At 44.2% G+C, this 16,743-nt stretch overlaps 1 protein-coding gene across 1 annotated transcript in view; it reads right to left on the bottom strand.

Annotated features, from left to right (window-relative positions):
- Positions 1 to 16,743, bottom strand: part of L3MBTL3 (l(3)mbt-like 3 (Drosophila)) — a 148,576-nt gene that overhangs the window by 104,460 nt on the left and 27,373 nt on the right. The window contains exons 3-5 of the mRNA XM_015411356.1: positions 7,437 to 7,548; positions 6,630 to 6,716; positions 4,984 to 5,143 (exon numbers count right to left, since the gene is read on the bottom strand). Of these exons, the coding sequence (XP_015266842.1) occupies positions 4,984 to 5,143; positions 6,630 to 6,716; positions 7,437 to 7,548 (359 nt within the window). The remainder of the gene's footprint in view (positions 1 to 4,983; positions 5,144 to 6,629; positions 6,717 to 7,436; positions 7,549 to 16,743) is intronic.

Here is a 16,743-nt window from a genome sequence, read left to right on the forward strand (position 1 = left end):
ACCACGAAAAAGTTTTTCCTAATACCCAGCCGATACCTTTCTGCATATAATTTAAATCTGTTGCTTCGGGTCCTATCCTCTGCTGCCAACTGGAACAGTTCCTTGCCCTCCTCCAAACGACAGCCTTTCAAATATTTAAAGAGAGCAATCATGTCCTACTTCAATCTCCTCTTCTACAAACTAAACATTACGAGGGCCCATAGTCTTTCCTCGTAGGTCACAGTCTCCAGACACCTCATCATCCTCATCACTCTCTTCTGCACCCTCTTGATTTTGTCCACATCCTTTTTGCAGTGAGGATGTTGTTTCAGCCCTCCTCTTGAAAGGGAGTTTCATGCCCAGCAAGTCCTTTAAAGTTCCAACTGTGATGCCATGCCACTTAGGCGCATGCTATACCAGGCATTCTCAGTCCCCAGAGTGAAAGTTGACAGTCGTCACCCCTTGCCCAAAAATTTTGGTTGGTGGGGCATGGGAAAATCTGGGGGAGGGGCACCCGAGCCACACCTACTGCTCCTCTTGCAGCAGCAGAAGAAGCAGCTCCATTGCGACCTCTAGTCCTCCTCTAGTATTTTCAACTGGAGACTTGATTCTGGGCTGCTTTTCTGTGTAAGCCAGGGGGGGGAAATCTCCAACTCTCTCTTTTTTGCATTTTACTTTTACTTTTTTTTTTTTTTTTTCATTTTTAAAAACTTTTTTTTTTTTTGGCCAGGAAAAAAGAAAAAATGAGACTGAAGCTTCCCTGACTGTGTCGGGGGTTATTCTGGAACACCCCGACACATCTTACATTTTTTTAAAAATCAAACTTTTTTGAATTTTTCCAGATTTTTAAAAAAATTGTCTGAGGAGGCAGCAATAATCTGTGGGGGCATTATGCTCTAAGGGAATGGACTTGCGCCACCCTAGTCATATGGCGGTTCGCCACCATAGTGTAGGTGTGGCACAGGACTGCTCTGCCAATGAGCCATGAAATTTGTAAACTAATATGAAAAAAAATTCCAGCAAAACAAACTGCTGAAACACAACATGAATGAAAGCAAGCATAGAATCTATATTCTGTGGTGATTAGATTAACTTCATTTATGTGTAATTGAAACAAAAGAAACCTAGGTAGATTGTTTAAATCAGGTTTCCCATTTTGAAATTCATGACTGTTTAAATCAGGTTTCCCATTTTGAAATTCATGCATTTCTTTAGCAAACACATACAAACTTGTTGCTATAACAACACTTAAATAGAGCACTTATACAACCCAAAAGAATGCTCCAAAACCTTTGTTTGCAACCCCCAGTAGTCATACCCTTTTTTAAAATTTAAGTTATTTTCGATTAACACTTTTCAGTAACAAAAACAGTTCAATTACAAAAATATAACTCGTGTGTATCAAGGTGATATAATTATGTTATATTACAAAGAATTAAAGAGGAAAGTATTTTTGTAATTACTCTCGAAACTAAATCATTAGTTAGTCAGAAATATAACAGATATTTATAGGATTATTCAGAACTATACCTCTTCCCGCTAGGTATTTCACTACTGGGAATCATACCGCTTGGAATGTTTTTTGATAACTATGTTTGTTCTCATAGAGTTTACCGTAATTCAATTATAAACAAAGTGTTCTTGTAACTTATTTTGCCGTAATGAATGTGTTGGACTCTTGTCCAAAAAATTTTCTGCTAATCCAAAATTTTTGTGCTATTAAAGGCTGAGTTCAGACAGGCAATTTGAAGTGCTAGGGAGTCGTGGCAAAGAAGACCCGGAACAGACCCGAAACGGCTTGGCTGCGGTATTCACATTCACACTGCAGCGAATGAAGTGGGAGGATAGTGTGGAGGAAGCGCAAGGGAGCATTCACACTGTTGACCCACCCCGGCAGGCTGTTTCTGAGCTCCACTGCATGCGCCTATGCACATGGGCACATGGGCGCCTGCCGTGGAAACAGCCAACGCCTCTGATCAATGACTGCAGGTTGTTCCCGCCTTAGCAGCGCTTGCGTTCACACTCAGGGAATCAACCTGCTCTACACACGGTTTGCTACCACTTTTCACCTGGTACTTTTTAAACTTGGGAGGGAAGCGGCACAAGACAGTTTGAGTACGGCTGGGGGACACCTGAAAGATGTACCTGTGTGAACCCGCCCCTTTAATCCGCTACTGAAACACTCCTGAAACGTTTGGCTGCCGGGCCAAACTGCCAGTCTGAACACGGCCAAAATTCTTGTTATCGTGATAAGAGTAAAAACTAATGTTTTAATTTTGTCTCCTGTAGGACTGGACCAAGTATCCAGTAGGACCATTTCTGAGGTATCAGGTAAGCTAAATCCGGTAATTATGAAAATTTGCATTAAAATTTGTGCCTAGAATTTCTTAATTGGTTGGCAAAACCACCAACAGCGTATAAAATCTCTGATGGTCACAATTTTTCCAGCATCTTTGGGTGATTTTAGGGTTTACCCTGGGCAGTTGTACCATCTGTTCAAGACTTTAAATTCATTAAAGTGGATACTGGATATTTTTGAGGTGTTACTAGGTGACCTCCAGATCTTTGTCCAGTCTTCCTCCTGAGTTCTGCCTTTACAGTCTATCTTCCATAAACTCTGACTTTTTATTTTAGCTTCTTTCAATAATGAAATTAAAGTTTTGTATATCCGGGATATTAATCCTTTAATCTCTCCGTCTTGGTTGTTTAACAAATATCCAAGATCTGAAAAAGGCTTTGAAAGGTTTTTCAAACAGGTAATGCCTGCTTTTTCCCATGCCTTAAAGGCCTTTTATTCTTTCCCCGGAGGGAACCATTCCTAGTTGATATAAATTCTTAGTTTGGATCTTTCAGGGATTAGTTGCTTCCTTCTTCTACCCCATATTTCTAAAGAGACTTTTAAAAACTTGTTTTGGATGTGTTTCACCCTTCTCTGTTTAGGTAGATTCCAAAGTAATTCCGAGAGGGTGTATGTATCAATGGATATCTATATATCTAATTCCCAACTTGCCCCCGGAGTGCGGATCGCTAAATCAGCGCTCCGGGGGCAGCTGGGGGGCTGGGGGAGGTTTGTGCACTCTTGGGGCAGTCCCCAGGGGTGCACAAAAATGTAAAAACTAAAAAAAATATTGGGGGGATGTTTAAATCCCCCCGAAAATGAAAGAGCGCTCTGTGCGCCTGCGCACAGAACGCTCTGTAGCCGACCTCGCCGCCGCTGCCTCGGAGCCGGCTGGGGGGCGGAGGGGAGGTCCGGCTTCGTCGCTGCCGCCGCCTCTGCCATGGAGCCGGCTGGGGGTGGGAAGACCGGCCTGGCCGCTGCCCCCGGTGCCTCCGCCTCTTGGAAATCGAGCGGGGGGGATGGAGGCGGGCAGGCTGGCGAGCGGCCTCGCCGCCGCCTCGGAGCCGAGAGACAGGGAACCGGCAGGACGGGGGTACTTGCCTCCTCCTGCTGCTTCCTCCTGGAGCTCCATCCCCCCTCCCTTGAATACCGCGGGCCCCGCCCCTTGGAAGGTGGGAAGGGGTGGGGAAGGGGTAGACCAGGCCTCCGGGCTCCGGAGGCCAGGTCTACCACTGTTGTAGGAAGGTGTGGGTAGACCTGGCCTGCGGAGTTCGGAGGCCAGGTCTACCACTGTTGTAGGAAGGTGTGGGTAGACCTGGACTCCGGAGGCCAGGTCTACCGCTGTAGTGGGAAGGGGTGAGTAGATCTGGACTCCGGAGTCCGGAGGCCAGGTCTGCCAATATAGTGGGAAGGGGTGGGTAGACCTGGCCTCTGGAGGGGGTGTGCTCCAGGGCAGGGGGGTAATCGAGCAAGGGGGTGGACGGAGGTGGAGGAGATGGGAGAACCGGCGGGATAGGGGGGGAACTTACCTCCTCCTGCTGCTTCCTCCTCTTCCTCATAGTTGTGGAGTTCCCCCTCTCCCACGAGTATCGCGGGTCCCCCCCTTGTTTCTTCTATTTGGTGCCAGTTGAGCTCTATGTCACTGTTTAATACTCTAACCATTGTAACTAAATTGGCAGCTTCACAGTATAAAGATAAATCTAGGAAGTCTAATCCACCCTCAATTGATGAACGTCTTAGGGTAGTGAATTTTATTCTAGGCCTTTTGTAAGCCCAGAAGAAATTATTAATGCCATCTAACCCAGGTTTGTTGGGGGTTTTTTTGGGGGGGGGTATTTGTACTGGCAAGGCTCAGAATAAAAATAAATATTTTGGTAAAATAAAGTTTTCAATTATGCTAACTCTATCCACCCACAAGAGACCCATTTTGTGCCATTGTTTCAGTAGTTTCTTTGTGTCCTGGAAAAAGTTTTGCAAAGTTCCCAATAGTCATTCTCCAAGAGCAAGTCTACTCTTTTCTCCAGATTTACTTATTACCGGGAAATATTTTCTTCATAGTTTGTGGGCAATAAGTTGCCCTTACTGTACAGATTTAAAGAGTCTACTGGCATTATTTGAATTAGTCCACAGAGAAGTTTGCAGTCGCAGCCAACCAGTGGCTGTTGCTGCCAGTACTTAAAGCAAGTGTGTCAGGACTTAGTGCCAGCTCCGAGGATCAAGTGTTTAGACTGATTTTAATTACTGTGTTCCACTGAAATCAACAGAACATTTCCAAAAAATATATTTAGCAGCCAAATGCCATTTACCTGCTTGTCAATGTTCAGTCTTCAAGCACTTTATTTCTGGTATGAAATTTACAAAAGACTGGGAAAAGTTCAGAGTCCACTGAAGTCATTTGCAAAACGTCTACTAATGTAGTCATTGACAGCACCCAATGTATTTTATGTTACAGAGCCTTTAGCAGTCCCATACAGAAGGATATTGATTATCTAAAGATACTGAAGCTAAAACAAGGATAACTGTACAATAGAAATATCATGTAGATTTAAAGTTGGCTGATTGAGTGGTATGGTATCTTTACTTTGTCATGTTGGCTTGATGCTCTCTTTCAGTGCAGCAGCAGTTATACTAAAACATTAACTGGCATGTGGTAGGCTAATTCTTACCTGTTTTTAATCTGATGGCAACATTTTTGGCTGCAAATATTCTCTCCAGCTACAAACTCCTCCATGGAACCAGAATGAGAACAATTTTCACAGAAATTATTCCCACCCACTCTGGCAGTTTCTTTCAGTTTGGATGATATTTCTGTCTTTTCTAAAAAGACTACAAAATGGAAAGAAGAGTAAATGGTCAGCTATACAGTGGGGAAAAATATCATACCTATTTGTAAACCAAGGCAACAAAAGACATGTTCTCGATAGTCAGTAACAGTACATAGTTTATGCACGCCAGGAAGGCTTATGCATGTTCCAATGCTGTTACAGCATACTCAGACACCAGTCTAACCGGTCTACTTTTAACTATTATTTCTACCAAGTGTAGGCTGTGGTTTGAAAGCACCAGAACTTGAAAAATTAATAATATATTAACTACCTTCAAATATTTTGGAATGGAAACCAATATCAGAGATAAAGTACAGTACATAATCTAATGTAGCAGTATCATAGGAAAATGCTTAATTTCAATCATATGGTATTGTTTCTAAGGACACATCAATCTCTGCAATTTGACTGAATTTGAAAATATTGAATAAAAAAGATAATCTAGGATATATTCACAAACTTTTACTTCAATATGATACAGAAATGGAACATGTATGGTGAAATGGATGCAGAATTTTTATAAAGAGATTTCACTTCAACAATGGGAAAACTTGTGGACAAAAGATAAATTTTACAGTGAGTCAAGCACTTAGAGAAAATTGGTATAAGACATATTTTTCACTGGTATATCACCCCGAAAGATACTGAGAGGATGGATAAAAATGACAAAGGAATGTGTTGAAAGTGCAAAAAGATTGATGGTACTTTTTACTATATTTGATGATCCTGTAAAAAGACTAGCAAATTTTGGAAAGAAATACATACTGAAATTCAGAAAATTTGAATATAAAATTCGCCATGAAACCTGAGTCTGTGTTATTGGGAATCCTACCAGTTAATATAGATAGATCAACACCTGAATTGTTTAGATATATACTAACTGTGGCATGAGTAGTATTCACAACTAAGTGAAAATCTGAGGTTTGCCCAAATCTTGAGAAATGGGATAATAAAATGGAAATTTATGCTGTTATTGCAAAACTGACAAATCATATAAATAAAAGACTGAATAGTGAATTTGAGAACAATTGGAGAGCTTTTTATATCTATTACCGATAAAGCTGTAAGAGGAAAGATAATGTCCAGGGACTTTAAATTGATAAAGAATTTAAAAAATCATCTATATATCTAATAGCCAAGTTGCCCCCTCCATGCAGATATCTAAATCCACACAGCAGGGGCACTTGGGGGGCAGAGAGATTTTCCTGCACACTTGGAGCAGTCCCCAGGTATGCAGAAAAATATATGGGGGATAATTAAATCCCCCCCCAAAGTAAAAGTGTTCCCTGCACATGTGCAAAGAATGCTCTGGCTGTTGGGGGAGGGCTCGGCGGGCCCGGCGGCTGGGAGCCACTTGGACCTCGCCGCCAGTGCCGGGAGGAGCAGGAGAAGGCCCAGCGGGCCCGGCAGCTGGGAGCCACTTAGGCCTTGCTGCCGATGCTCGGGGGGAACGGGAGAAGGCTCGGCAGGCCTGCGTGGCTCGCCACCAGTGCGGGGGGGTGGGGGAGAAGGATTGGCGGACCTGGCAGCTGGGAGCCACATGGGCCTCGCCGTCAGTGCAGGGGGGGTTGGGGGGAGGATTGGTGGGCCCCGGCCATGCCATCGTGCAGGGAGGGTGGGAGAGAAGGCTCACCTGCAGCTACTTCCTCCTCCTCCTCCACGTGGAGCTCCTTCTCCCCCCTGCGAGTATCGCGGGTCCCCACTTCTTGTATAATTATAGTAACCATCATATATAGTAAGCATCATAATTGTTATTAATGTTAATCTTTTATAGTTACATATCTAATTTGTTATTATACAAATCTTAATCTTTATATGGAGTACTATCTTCCGTTTTCCCCTAATTATTCCAATTTGTTATGTCATTATTTTTAAACGATATACAAAGTCAAGAGAAGTTTATTTTCTTCTTGCCTGTAGGGAATAATGAAAATATATTATGAGGAAATAGTAGCCTAGTCTGTCTATATAGTTATAGTGATTTATTATGACTTTTCATGTTTTATATTTTCATATTAATGTTTGTCCTTAATATTTGTAAACAAATTATGATTTTGTTTGTTTTTCTCTCTATTCTTTTCCTTAATCCTTTTTTTATTCTATATCCCTAAAAATATTTATATATATATATATAAAAAAAAATCTTAATCTCTGCCAGGTATACTAAAGAATTTGGCTTTTGTAGACTAATGCACAAAATATATATATTTTTTTTTTTTAAAAAATCTTAATCTCTGCCAGGTATACTAAAGAATTTGGCTTTTGTAGACTAATGCACAAACAAAATAACTAACCTTCTTGAGCAGTTGGCACCATCCATGTTGTAGTAGCTGTGGCCTTCTTAACACTTTCCATCTCCATTTCATCTGTGATCACTTCCAGTGCTCCAAATTCATTCACCCGAAACTGATTTTAAAAACAGGTAACAATTAGAATAACTACTTTTTGTTCCATTACAGAAGGCTCACAGAACCATATAGTATTTAAAACTGTAACTCATCACCACAATTTCCTGCCTTATTTCTCTCAGATTTTAAATGCCCAGGTTCTGCATTCCTTACAAACTTGCATTTCCATATCAATGTGTTCAGTATCATAGCCAACAAAATGAGAAGCAACTAGTATGACCAGCACATAATTTTTTTCATTCTGTCCTGTTTTCGCTTTACTAGTAGAACTTGCACAACCCAGCTCTGACATATGCTAGTTTAGTTGCTATAAAACGTTTTGAGTTTTATTTCTATAAAAAAATACTAGATACAATCTTGCTGTACCAAACTGATCCATTGAATCAATAGCTTTAATACAGCCATTGTTTCTATAAAATGGTCTATGATGACTGAACAGCAGTGGATTCAACAACGACAGACAATATCCAGAGTTATCATAATATTTTGTAAAAGAAAAAGTGCATGTGCCGAGTTAATACACAATAACTGAGATACAGATAGGACGACATCTGTATCCATGAGACAAACTATATGTGTGCTTCCTGTGATATCTATATTGCTGTACTCATTTTTCTCTCATCCTTCCTCCAAAGAGTTAAGGGCCACTTACCTGGCTTCTGCCTCCATTTTATAGAATCACAGAATCAGAGTTGGAAGGGACCTCCAGGGTCATCTAGTCCAACCCCCCTGAACAATTCAGGAAAATTCACAAATACCTCTGCCGAATCCCCAGCTACCCCTGCTCTATGCCCAGAAGAGAGAGGGGGACCAATAACAACAACCCAGGATCCCTATCCAAATTGGCCTGGAGAACAATTTCTTCCTGACCCCAAAGTGGCAATTAGCATTTCCCTGGATGTATAAGAAAGGGCCACAAGAACTACGCACTGATGTATGCAACCCTTCCTGCCCTCCCTGTCTTGATCTGCCTAAGTTCACAGAATCAGCATTGCTGTCAGATGGCCATCTAGCCTCTGTTTGAAAACCTCCAAAGAAGGAGAGCCCACCACTTCCCAAGGAAGCCTGTTCCACTCAGGAACCACTCTGTCAGGAAGTCCTTCCTAATGTTCAGCCAAAAACATTTCTGATTTAATTACAACCCATTGGTTCTGGTTCGACCTTCTGGAGCAACATCCTCTAGATGACAGCAGTGTTCCCTCTAAGCTGAGTTAGTGTGAGCTAGGTCAGTTTTTTAGCCTCCAGCCTCCACACATTTTTGTCTTCGCTCAGGAAGGATGGCTCCAGAGCAAACTGATTTATGCAGTAGCCAAATTGCTCACTCAGAACTTTAAAGCCAGTAGCTCACAAGGTTGAATTTTTCCTCACAAGACTCCACAGCTTAGAGGGAACATTGGATGACAGCCCTTCAAATACTTGAAGATAGTTATCGTTATCGTATCACCCCTGAGTCGTCTCCTCTCCAAGCTAAACATAACCAGTTCCTTCAACCTTTCATCATAGCACTTGGTCTCCAGACCCCTCACCATCTTCGTTGCCCTCCTCTGGACATGTTCCAGCTTGTCTGTATCCTTCTTAAATTGTGGTGCCCAAAACTGAACACAATACTCTAGGTGAGGTCTAACCAGAGCAAAGCAATACCATCATTTTGCGTGATCTGGACAGTATTCTTCTGTTGATACAGCCCAAAATTGTATTTGCCTTTTTAGCTACCACATCACACTGCTGACTGATGTTCAGTGTATGGTCTACTAAGACCCCTAGATCCTTTTCACACATACTACTGCCAAGACAAGGCTCCCCCATCCTATAATTATGCATTTGATTTTTCCTATCTAAATGCAGAATTTTACATTTATCCCCTTTAAAATTCATTTTGTTTTAGCCCAATTTTCCAGCTTGTCAAGATCATCATGTATCCTGATGCTGTCTTCTCCCATATTTGCTACCCCTCCCAATTTAGTATCATCTGCAAATTTAATAAGCTTTCCCTCTATTCCTTCATCCAAATATGTAGAGAATGAACAGCATGGGGGATCTGTACTCTGTGGAATCCCACAGGACAAATTCCGCACTGATGATAACCGGTGGTTGCCAGTGGCAACCCTTTGACTCCAATCTGTATTGAATGATTTAAACCAATCCAAAGCACATCCCGGTAACTACTTCTACCTCTAAATGTTTCATTAAGGTAGTATGGTCTACTGTACCAAAGCAGCAGATAAATCCAATAGGAGGAACAAAGAGGCATAGTCTACATTCAGATGGAGATTGTCAACTATGGTCAACAGTGCTGTCTGTGTCCTGCAGCCTGACCTGAAGCCAGACTGGAAAAGGTCTAGAACACATATGTTATTCAAAGAGGCCTGGAATTGATTTACTACTGCTCTCTTAATCACATTGCCCAGAAAAGGCAAACTAGAGCCACGTCAGTACCAGTGGCTTCCAAGGTGGGCACGAATGCAGAAGGCCTTTTAAGAATTATTTTGTAATACGATGGGGAAAAACCGAGGAGCCTTCAACCAGGGAATGGTGGGCGAAGATGCCGGCAAGGTGAATTTTCAATGAGGAGTTGACAAGTCCAGAGTCCTTTAGGGACACAATGTAGGAAAAAATATCAGCCAAAGTCACTTCAAAGGGGTCAAAAGAGTGGTTGGAAGCATAGGCTTCCCCAATACGCTTGACGGGTAGATGGTTTTTGTGCATTTAATAATACTTCAGCAACAGGAGAAGGGAAGTTTACTGCATAATGGAGAACCCGGCCTCGATGGAGAACCCAGCCTCGATCCTGAGAGAGGAGGTCTGATCTGGGAGGCAGATGTAGAAAAACTCACCTGGGTAGATGAAGGAAATGAGGGAACCATGCCTGGCAAGGCCACCAGGGAGTGACTAGGATGAAGGATGTGCAATCTGCTACAATTTTGTGCATGACCCTCAGGATTAGAGGAAAGGGAGGGAAGAAGTAGAAGAGGCATCCCGTCCACCTGTGAAGTAAGGCATCCTCTACAGACCAATGAGACAGAGGGCCTCGAGTGTAGTACAGGAGGCACTGAGCATTGTCTGATGTCGCAAACCCATTGATCTTCGGATGGCCGAACTCCCAGAAAATCACCTCCAGGTATTTTGGGTGAATTGACCACTCTGTTTCCTGTGCAACAAAGCGACTCAGGAGGTTGGCTTCAACACTGAGGATACTGGGAACATGAACGGCAGACAAGGCTATACCGTGGAGAAGGCACCAGTCCCACAAATTGATTGCAAGATGGCAGAGGTGAATGGAAGCAGTCCTGCCTTGTTTGTTGATATAAAAGACAGTGGCTACATTGTCAGAAGCCACTTGAACACTCTTGCCCAAAACTGTGGGCAGAAACTATTTTAGAGCACGGTGTACTGCTATGAGTTCCAAGCAATTGATATGAAGCGATGCCTCATGAAAGGACCAGGTTCCTCTCACAGATAAGACCCTGCACTGAGCCCTCCAACCCCAGAGGGAGGCATCTGTTGATATTCGAATCTCCGGAGTCCGATGCTGAAATGGCATGCCGCAAAGGAAGTGCATTGGGGTCGACCACCAGCAAAGCGTGAGGAGAACATCCGAGGGGATGCATAGGAGCTTGTCCAGCAGATGTAGTTGAAGGTTGAATGCCCGAAGGAACCAGAGTTACAGGGGTCGCATTCGGAGATGGGCATAGGGAATGACAAATATAATTGAGGTGAAGAGTCCCAGCCACTTCATGATGGATCGAGCTGTTCGTACAGGATGTGCAAGATAGGTAGAGACCAGGGTGATTATGGATTGTCCTCTGGGCTCCAGAAGAAATGCCATCTTGCATCTGGTATCGAAGTAGGCCCCCAGAAATAACAGTGTCTGGGCTGGCTCAAGTAAGGACTTCAGGAGATTCACGGAGAGACCCAAGTTGCAGGGCAGGGTGTTGCAGAAATCTTTGAGGAGTTGGGATTTGGATGGAGCCACCAGATGTCAATTGTCTATATAGGGATACAGGATTCCTTTTTTGTGAAGTTCCGCAGCCACAACTGCCGTCATCTTGCTGAAGACCCCAGGGGCACTGCAGAGACCAAAGGGGAGAGCTCAGTATTGGTAGTGATCGGCACGGATGGCAAATAGGAGGAACTGTCGATGTTGAGGGTGAATGGTAATATGAAAATATGCATCCTGAAAGTCGATGGATGCCAACCAGCCATTTTTTGGAAGAAAGGGGAGAATTGATTGGAGAGTAATCATGCGTAACTTCCTGCAATGGACAAAGAGGTTTAGATCTCAAAGATCCATTATTGCCCAGATGTCGCCATCGTTCTTGGGAAGTGTGAAATATCTAGAGTAAAACCTTAGAGTCCCTTACACTTCTGGAACAACTTTGATGGCTCCTTTCTGGAGCAGGGTGTCAACTTCCAAATGTAGGGATGGAGAGGCGGAGTGATGACGAAACGATGGAAGGTCGGGAGCAAAACGAAGTCTATGGTGTACCCCACTGGTAGGATGGTCAGGACCCAGTTGTCAGTGGTGATATGTTCCCATGCTTTTAGAAAGTGGAGAAGCCAGGTCACTACAGGAGAGGTAAAAGTCAAAGGATGCGGCAGGTGAACAAGATTGTGAAATGGACTAGTTATTTTTATTTATTTGGATTTTTATCCTGCCCTCCCCTTGATGGGCTCAGGGTGGGTTCCAACAGTGTAAATAAATACAACAATATAAAATACTATACGATTAAAACCACATTAAAACATATAAAATATACAGCACTAATAAAAACCAGATACCTCAGTGGTTAATAGTACTGGGAATAAATTTCCCAGGGATCTGTAAAGTTTAGGATCTCAGACCCAGGCTGTAAAATAGGGGCTGACCCAAGCTGTAAATGGGGGCTGACCCAAGGAAGGGGATGCCCACTGCCTCAACCGAAAGCTCGGTGGAAGAGCTCCATCTTGCGGGCCCTGCGGAATTGTAATAAATCCCGGAGGGCCCTGATCTCATTTGGGAGCTCATTCCACCTGGCAGGGGCCAGGGTCGAAAAAGTTAGGTTGTTGAGAACACTTAGGTACTGAAGGCTTAGTCTTTTGATTGAAGTGCCGATGAGAGTCCGAGGGTTTACACTTCCAATGAGCCAAAGTAGCAGGCGAAGGTTGGCATTTGGTATAAGACAGCCTCCATTGGCGATAACGAGGGCATTGGGGGGTCGTAGACGAAACTCTGAGTTTTTGATCCTTCTTCCTACTATCATTGACAGCTTTTAAAGTTTCATCAGTAGTGGCATGAAAAAATCCATCACAGTTGAAGGGCAGATCTTCAATTTTAGATTTCACATCGGGTGGAAGAGTAGTCGAACAAAGCCATGCATGCTGACGGAGGGCGATGGCAGATACTAAGGTTTTCGAATAGCGGGTAACAGCATGGCAGACAATGTTTATCTGTTGCTTGGAGATGGCACAGATCTCAGATAAAGCAGCTGAAAGAGTACGTCTAGAATCCTCAGGTACCGCGTCCAGGACAGGATGGACAACCGAGGCTACATTAAAGGCATACGCAGCAAGGTAGGAGAGGTAAGTGTTGATGCGGGTATTCATTGAGGATACCGCATAGATCTTATTTTCAGGAGCATCAACTTTCTGACCTTCCCGATCTGGAGGGACAGCCTGGCAGGTCTGTTTGGACTTGGAAGAGGAGTGCACGATCATGGAGTTCGGTAAAGAGGTGATTGAAAAGAAATTTTCCTGAAGACTCCTGGATCTTATAAATCCTGGATTATATTGCTTGGACAATTGGAGGTACAGAGGCTGGATGATCCCAGGATTCTTTAAGGACCAATAGGTGTACCAGAAGGAGCAGCAAGATAGTGGTAGAAGCAGTTCCACCTGCACTAGTTTATGAACCAAATCAATGACAGTTGAAGTATCTGTGGAACCCTGTACCTGGAGAGCTGTAGCCATCTTTGTAATTACCGTATTTTTTGGACCATAAGACTCACTTTTTCTTCCAAAAAAAGTGGGAGGAAAAGTGAGTGCGTCTTATGGACCGAAGGTTCAGAATATTTTTTTCCCCTGTTTTCCTCCTTTAAAAACTAGGTGCGTCTTAAGGTCAGGTGCGTCTTATGGTCCGAAAAATACGGTAGTTCCAGGTAAGCCTTGGGACCTTCAGTAGGAGACAAGGAGCCAGAACGAATGACATCCTCATCGACAATGGTTAAATCAGGATCAGCATTGCCAGAAAGGGATCAGTCCGAACTGAACCCGAAGATGGTGAGCGGGATGGCAGGGTACAATGAGAGGCAGTCACTGGTGTAACAAGGTTGTGGGCAGACCGACTCACAGGCCATGATGGAGAATAGTTGATCGGGTTTCAGGGTGCCGAAGTATCCTGTACAGATGGTTTCCAACAGGGAGAACGTGTTCATAAATAAGAGGCAGAGTATCTGCTATGAGACCTTGGTGAAAGACGACGGATGGGTGTGTGATCATGGTGGTCACAGTGATGGCTACGACAAGGCAATGGTGACCATAAGTAGGAATAATGACGATAGGAACGAGGACACCTCCTATCCGGGGACCAAGACCCTCTATAAGATTGGGACCGAGATCGAGAAGGAGAGCAGTAGTGTCTGTAATCCCTGCAAACATAGTGTGATCAAAGAGAGCAAGACCAACTTCGTAGGAAGTCCTCCCTGTTATCCAAATTGCGAATAAAAGAGTTGGAACACTTTCCCTATGAAGAAAAGTTAAAGCACTTGGGGCTCTTTAGCTTGGAGAAGGGATGACTGAGGGGTGACATGATTGAGGTTTACAAGATTATGGATGGGACAGAGCAGGCAGAGAAAGAAGTACTTTTCTCCCTTTCTCACAATACAAGAACTCGTGGGCACTCAATGAAATTGAGCTGTCGGGTTAGAACAGATAAAGGGAAGTATTTCTTCACCCAAAGAGCGATTAACACATGGAATTCACTGCCACAGGAGGTGGTGGCGGCTACAAGCATGGACACCTTCAAGAGGGAATTAGGTAAACATATGGAGCAGAGGTCCATCAGTGGCTATTAGCCACAAGGTATAGATAGGAACTCTCAGTCTGGGGTAAGTGATGCCCTGTATTCTTGGTGCTTGGGGGGGCAACAGTGGGAGGGCTTCTGGTGTCCTGGCCCCACTGGTGGTCCTCCTGATGGCACCTGGTATTTTTGGCCACTGTGTGACAGAGTGTTGGACTGGATGGGCCATTGACCTGATCCAACATTGGCTTCTCTTATGTTCTTAGGATAGGCGGCTGGGAGTCTCGAAGAGCAGACCCATGGGGGAGACACAGCGGGATATCGGAGACTTAAGAAGTAGCGAACCTGCCCGCTGTGCCGGTGTAATGTGATCAGTCTGGATAGACATAACTGGACTCAAATCTGGAGAACAGTCCACAAACCTGCGAGACACTGAAGCCAAAGGACCAACCAGAGGCGTGGACATCGATATGCCAGAGATGATAACAGGGTCAAGTTTAGGAGTCAAGATTGAATTCGATGCTTTCACCTTCAAGGTCGAGGGCCCGGTACCATCAGGCTTTTTAGATTTATGTGGTATTTTAGCAGTTTTTAGTGGAGTCCCCAAGTTGGACAATTTCTGCGGGGCTGAAGAGGAATGGAAAGCCGCAGAGGACATCGTAGGACACAGCACAGCCTCGAGAAGTTTCAAGCAGGCAGCTCAATTACGTTAGGCCTGCTTGGTAAATCTGGCACAGTGAAAGCAACTCTCAACCCGGTGTAGTTCTCCAAGGCAGAGGAGACAAAAATTGTGCCCATTGTTGGAGAGATGTTTGGCAGGGTAATGGCGGCACCCCTTAAAGAACAGAGTACGGCCCATACACACACCGTCCTGAGTAAGGAGGGGAAGGGTAAGAAAGAAACAAAAGGAGAGGAAAGCTGACAGAATATTTTTTGTATAGGAGAGGAAGAAAATAAATCAAAAGAAGAAAGGGAGTTTAGGATCCAGAGACGAGGCAGGAGACTTATCTGAGGTGAGCGAAGAGTGAAGCAGGAGAGGTGTGAACGCAAGGATAGCTGAAGAACTGAGTGGGAGGCAGCTCTCCACCCTACTCCAGGCATGTGCAGTGTGTGCCTGCTCCCCAGAGTGGGACGAGAGCCCGCTAACACCATGGTGGTGAATGCCATGGTAACATCTATATTAGACTACTGTAATGCAGTCTATGAAGGGCTGCCCTTGAAGAGAATATGGAAGCTACAATTGATGCAGAATGCTGTGGTCAGAACTCTGGCTGGATTGCATCATAAGGATCATATCACTCCAGTCTTGTTCTATATTTGTTCAGTTTGCTTCCGATTCAATGTGATGGTATTGACCTTTATAGCCCATTACAGTTTGAGACCAGCATACCATAAGGACTGTGTGCTCCCATATGAACATACCTAATCACTCCGGTCATCTTCAGGAGCTATGGTTCATCTGCCCCTACCGTCTGAGACTGGACATGTGGGGCCTTCTTGATCATGGTACCAAGATTATGGAATTTCTTTCACAGGCAATTCCCTTCCACAGGGAAATTTGTCTCTCCCACACACACACACTGTATTCCACCACAGATAAAGACTGTTTCTGCCAGCGCTCTCTCAGCCCCGCCTACCTCACAGGGTGTCTGTTGTGGGGAGGGTAAGGGAAAGGAGTTTGTAAGTTGCTCTGAGACTCCTTTGGGTAGTGAAGGGCGGGGAATAAATCCAATCTCTTCTTCTTCTTTTTCTTCATTGATTCTCATTGACCCTTGCTCCTCTCCATGTGTGTCAGGCGTTTTGGTTTTAATTTCTGTATACACTTATACAGGGGTCTTTTCATAGAAAAAGAGCTGCAGGAGCTCATTAGCATATGGTATGCTAATGAGCTACTAGGCTATTAGCATATGCCATGCCCCCTGACATCACCAGAAGTGATCTCAGAAGGGGAAGCGAAATGGGGGGGGAGGCATCTTCAAAAGCCTCCCCTTCCCTTCCCCAGCTGGCCTGGGGGGGGAGCGAAGAGAGAAGGGGGTTAAAGTTTAAACCCCTTCTCACTAGAGTTGGGCCACAGAAGGAGGAAAGAGGGAAGGAAAGAGAGAGAGTAGAGAGAAGGAAAGAAAGAAGGAAGGAAAGAGGGAAAGAAAGAGAAGGGAAGAAGGAGGGAAAGAAAGAGAGAGAAGGGAAGAAGGAGGGAAA

This window comes from Gekko japonicus, unplaced genomic scaffold, assembly GCF_001447785.1.
Source record: "Gekko japonicus isolate JY-2015 unplaced genomic scaffold, Gekko_japonicus_V1.1 scaffold2568, whole genome shotgun sequence".
NCBI classification, from domain to species: domain Eukaryota; kingdom Metazoa; phylum Chordata; class Lepidosauria; order Squamata; family Gekkonidae; genus Gekko; species Gekko japonicus.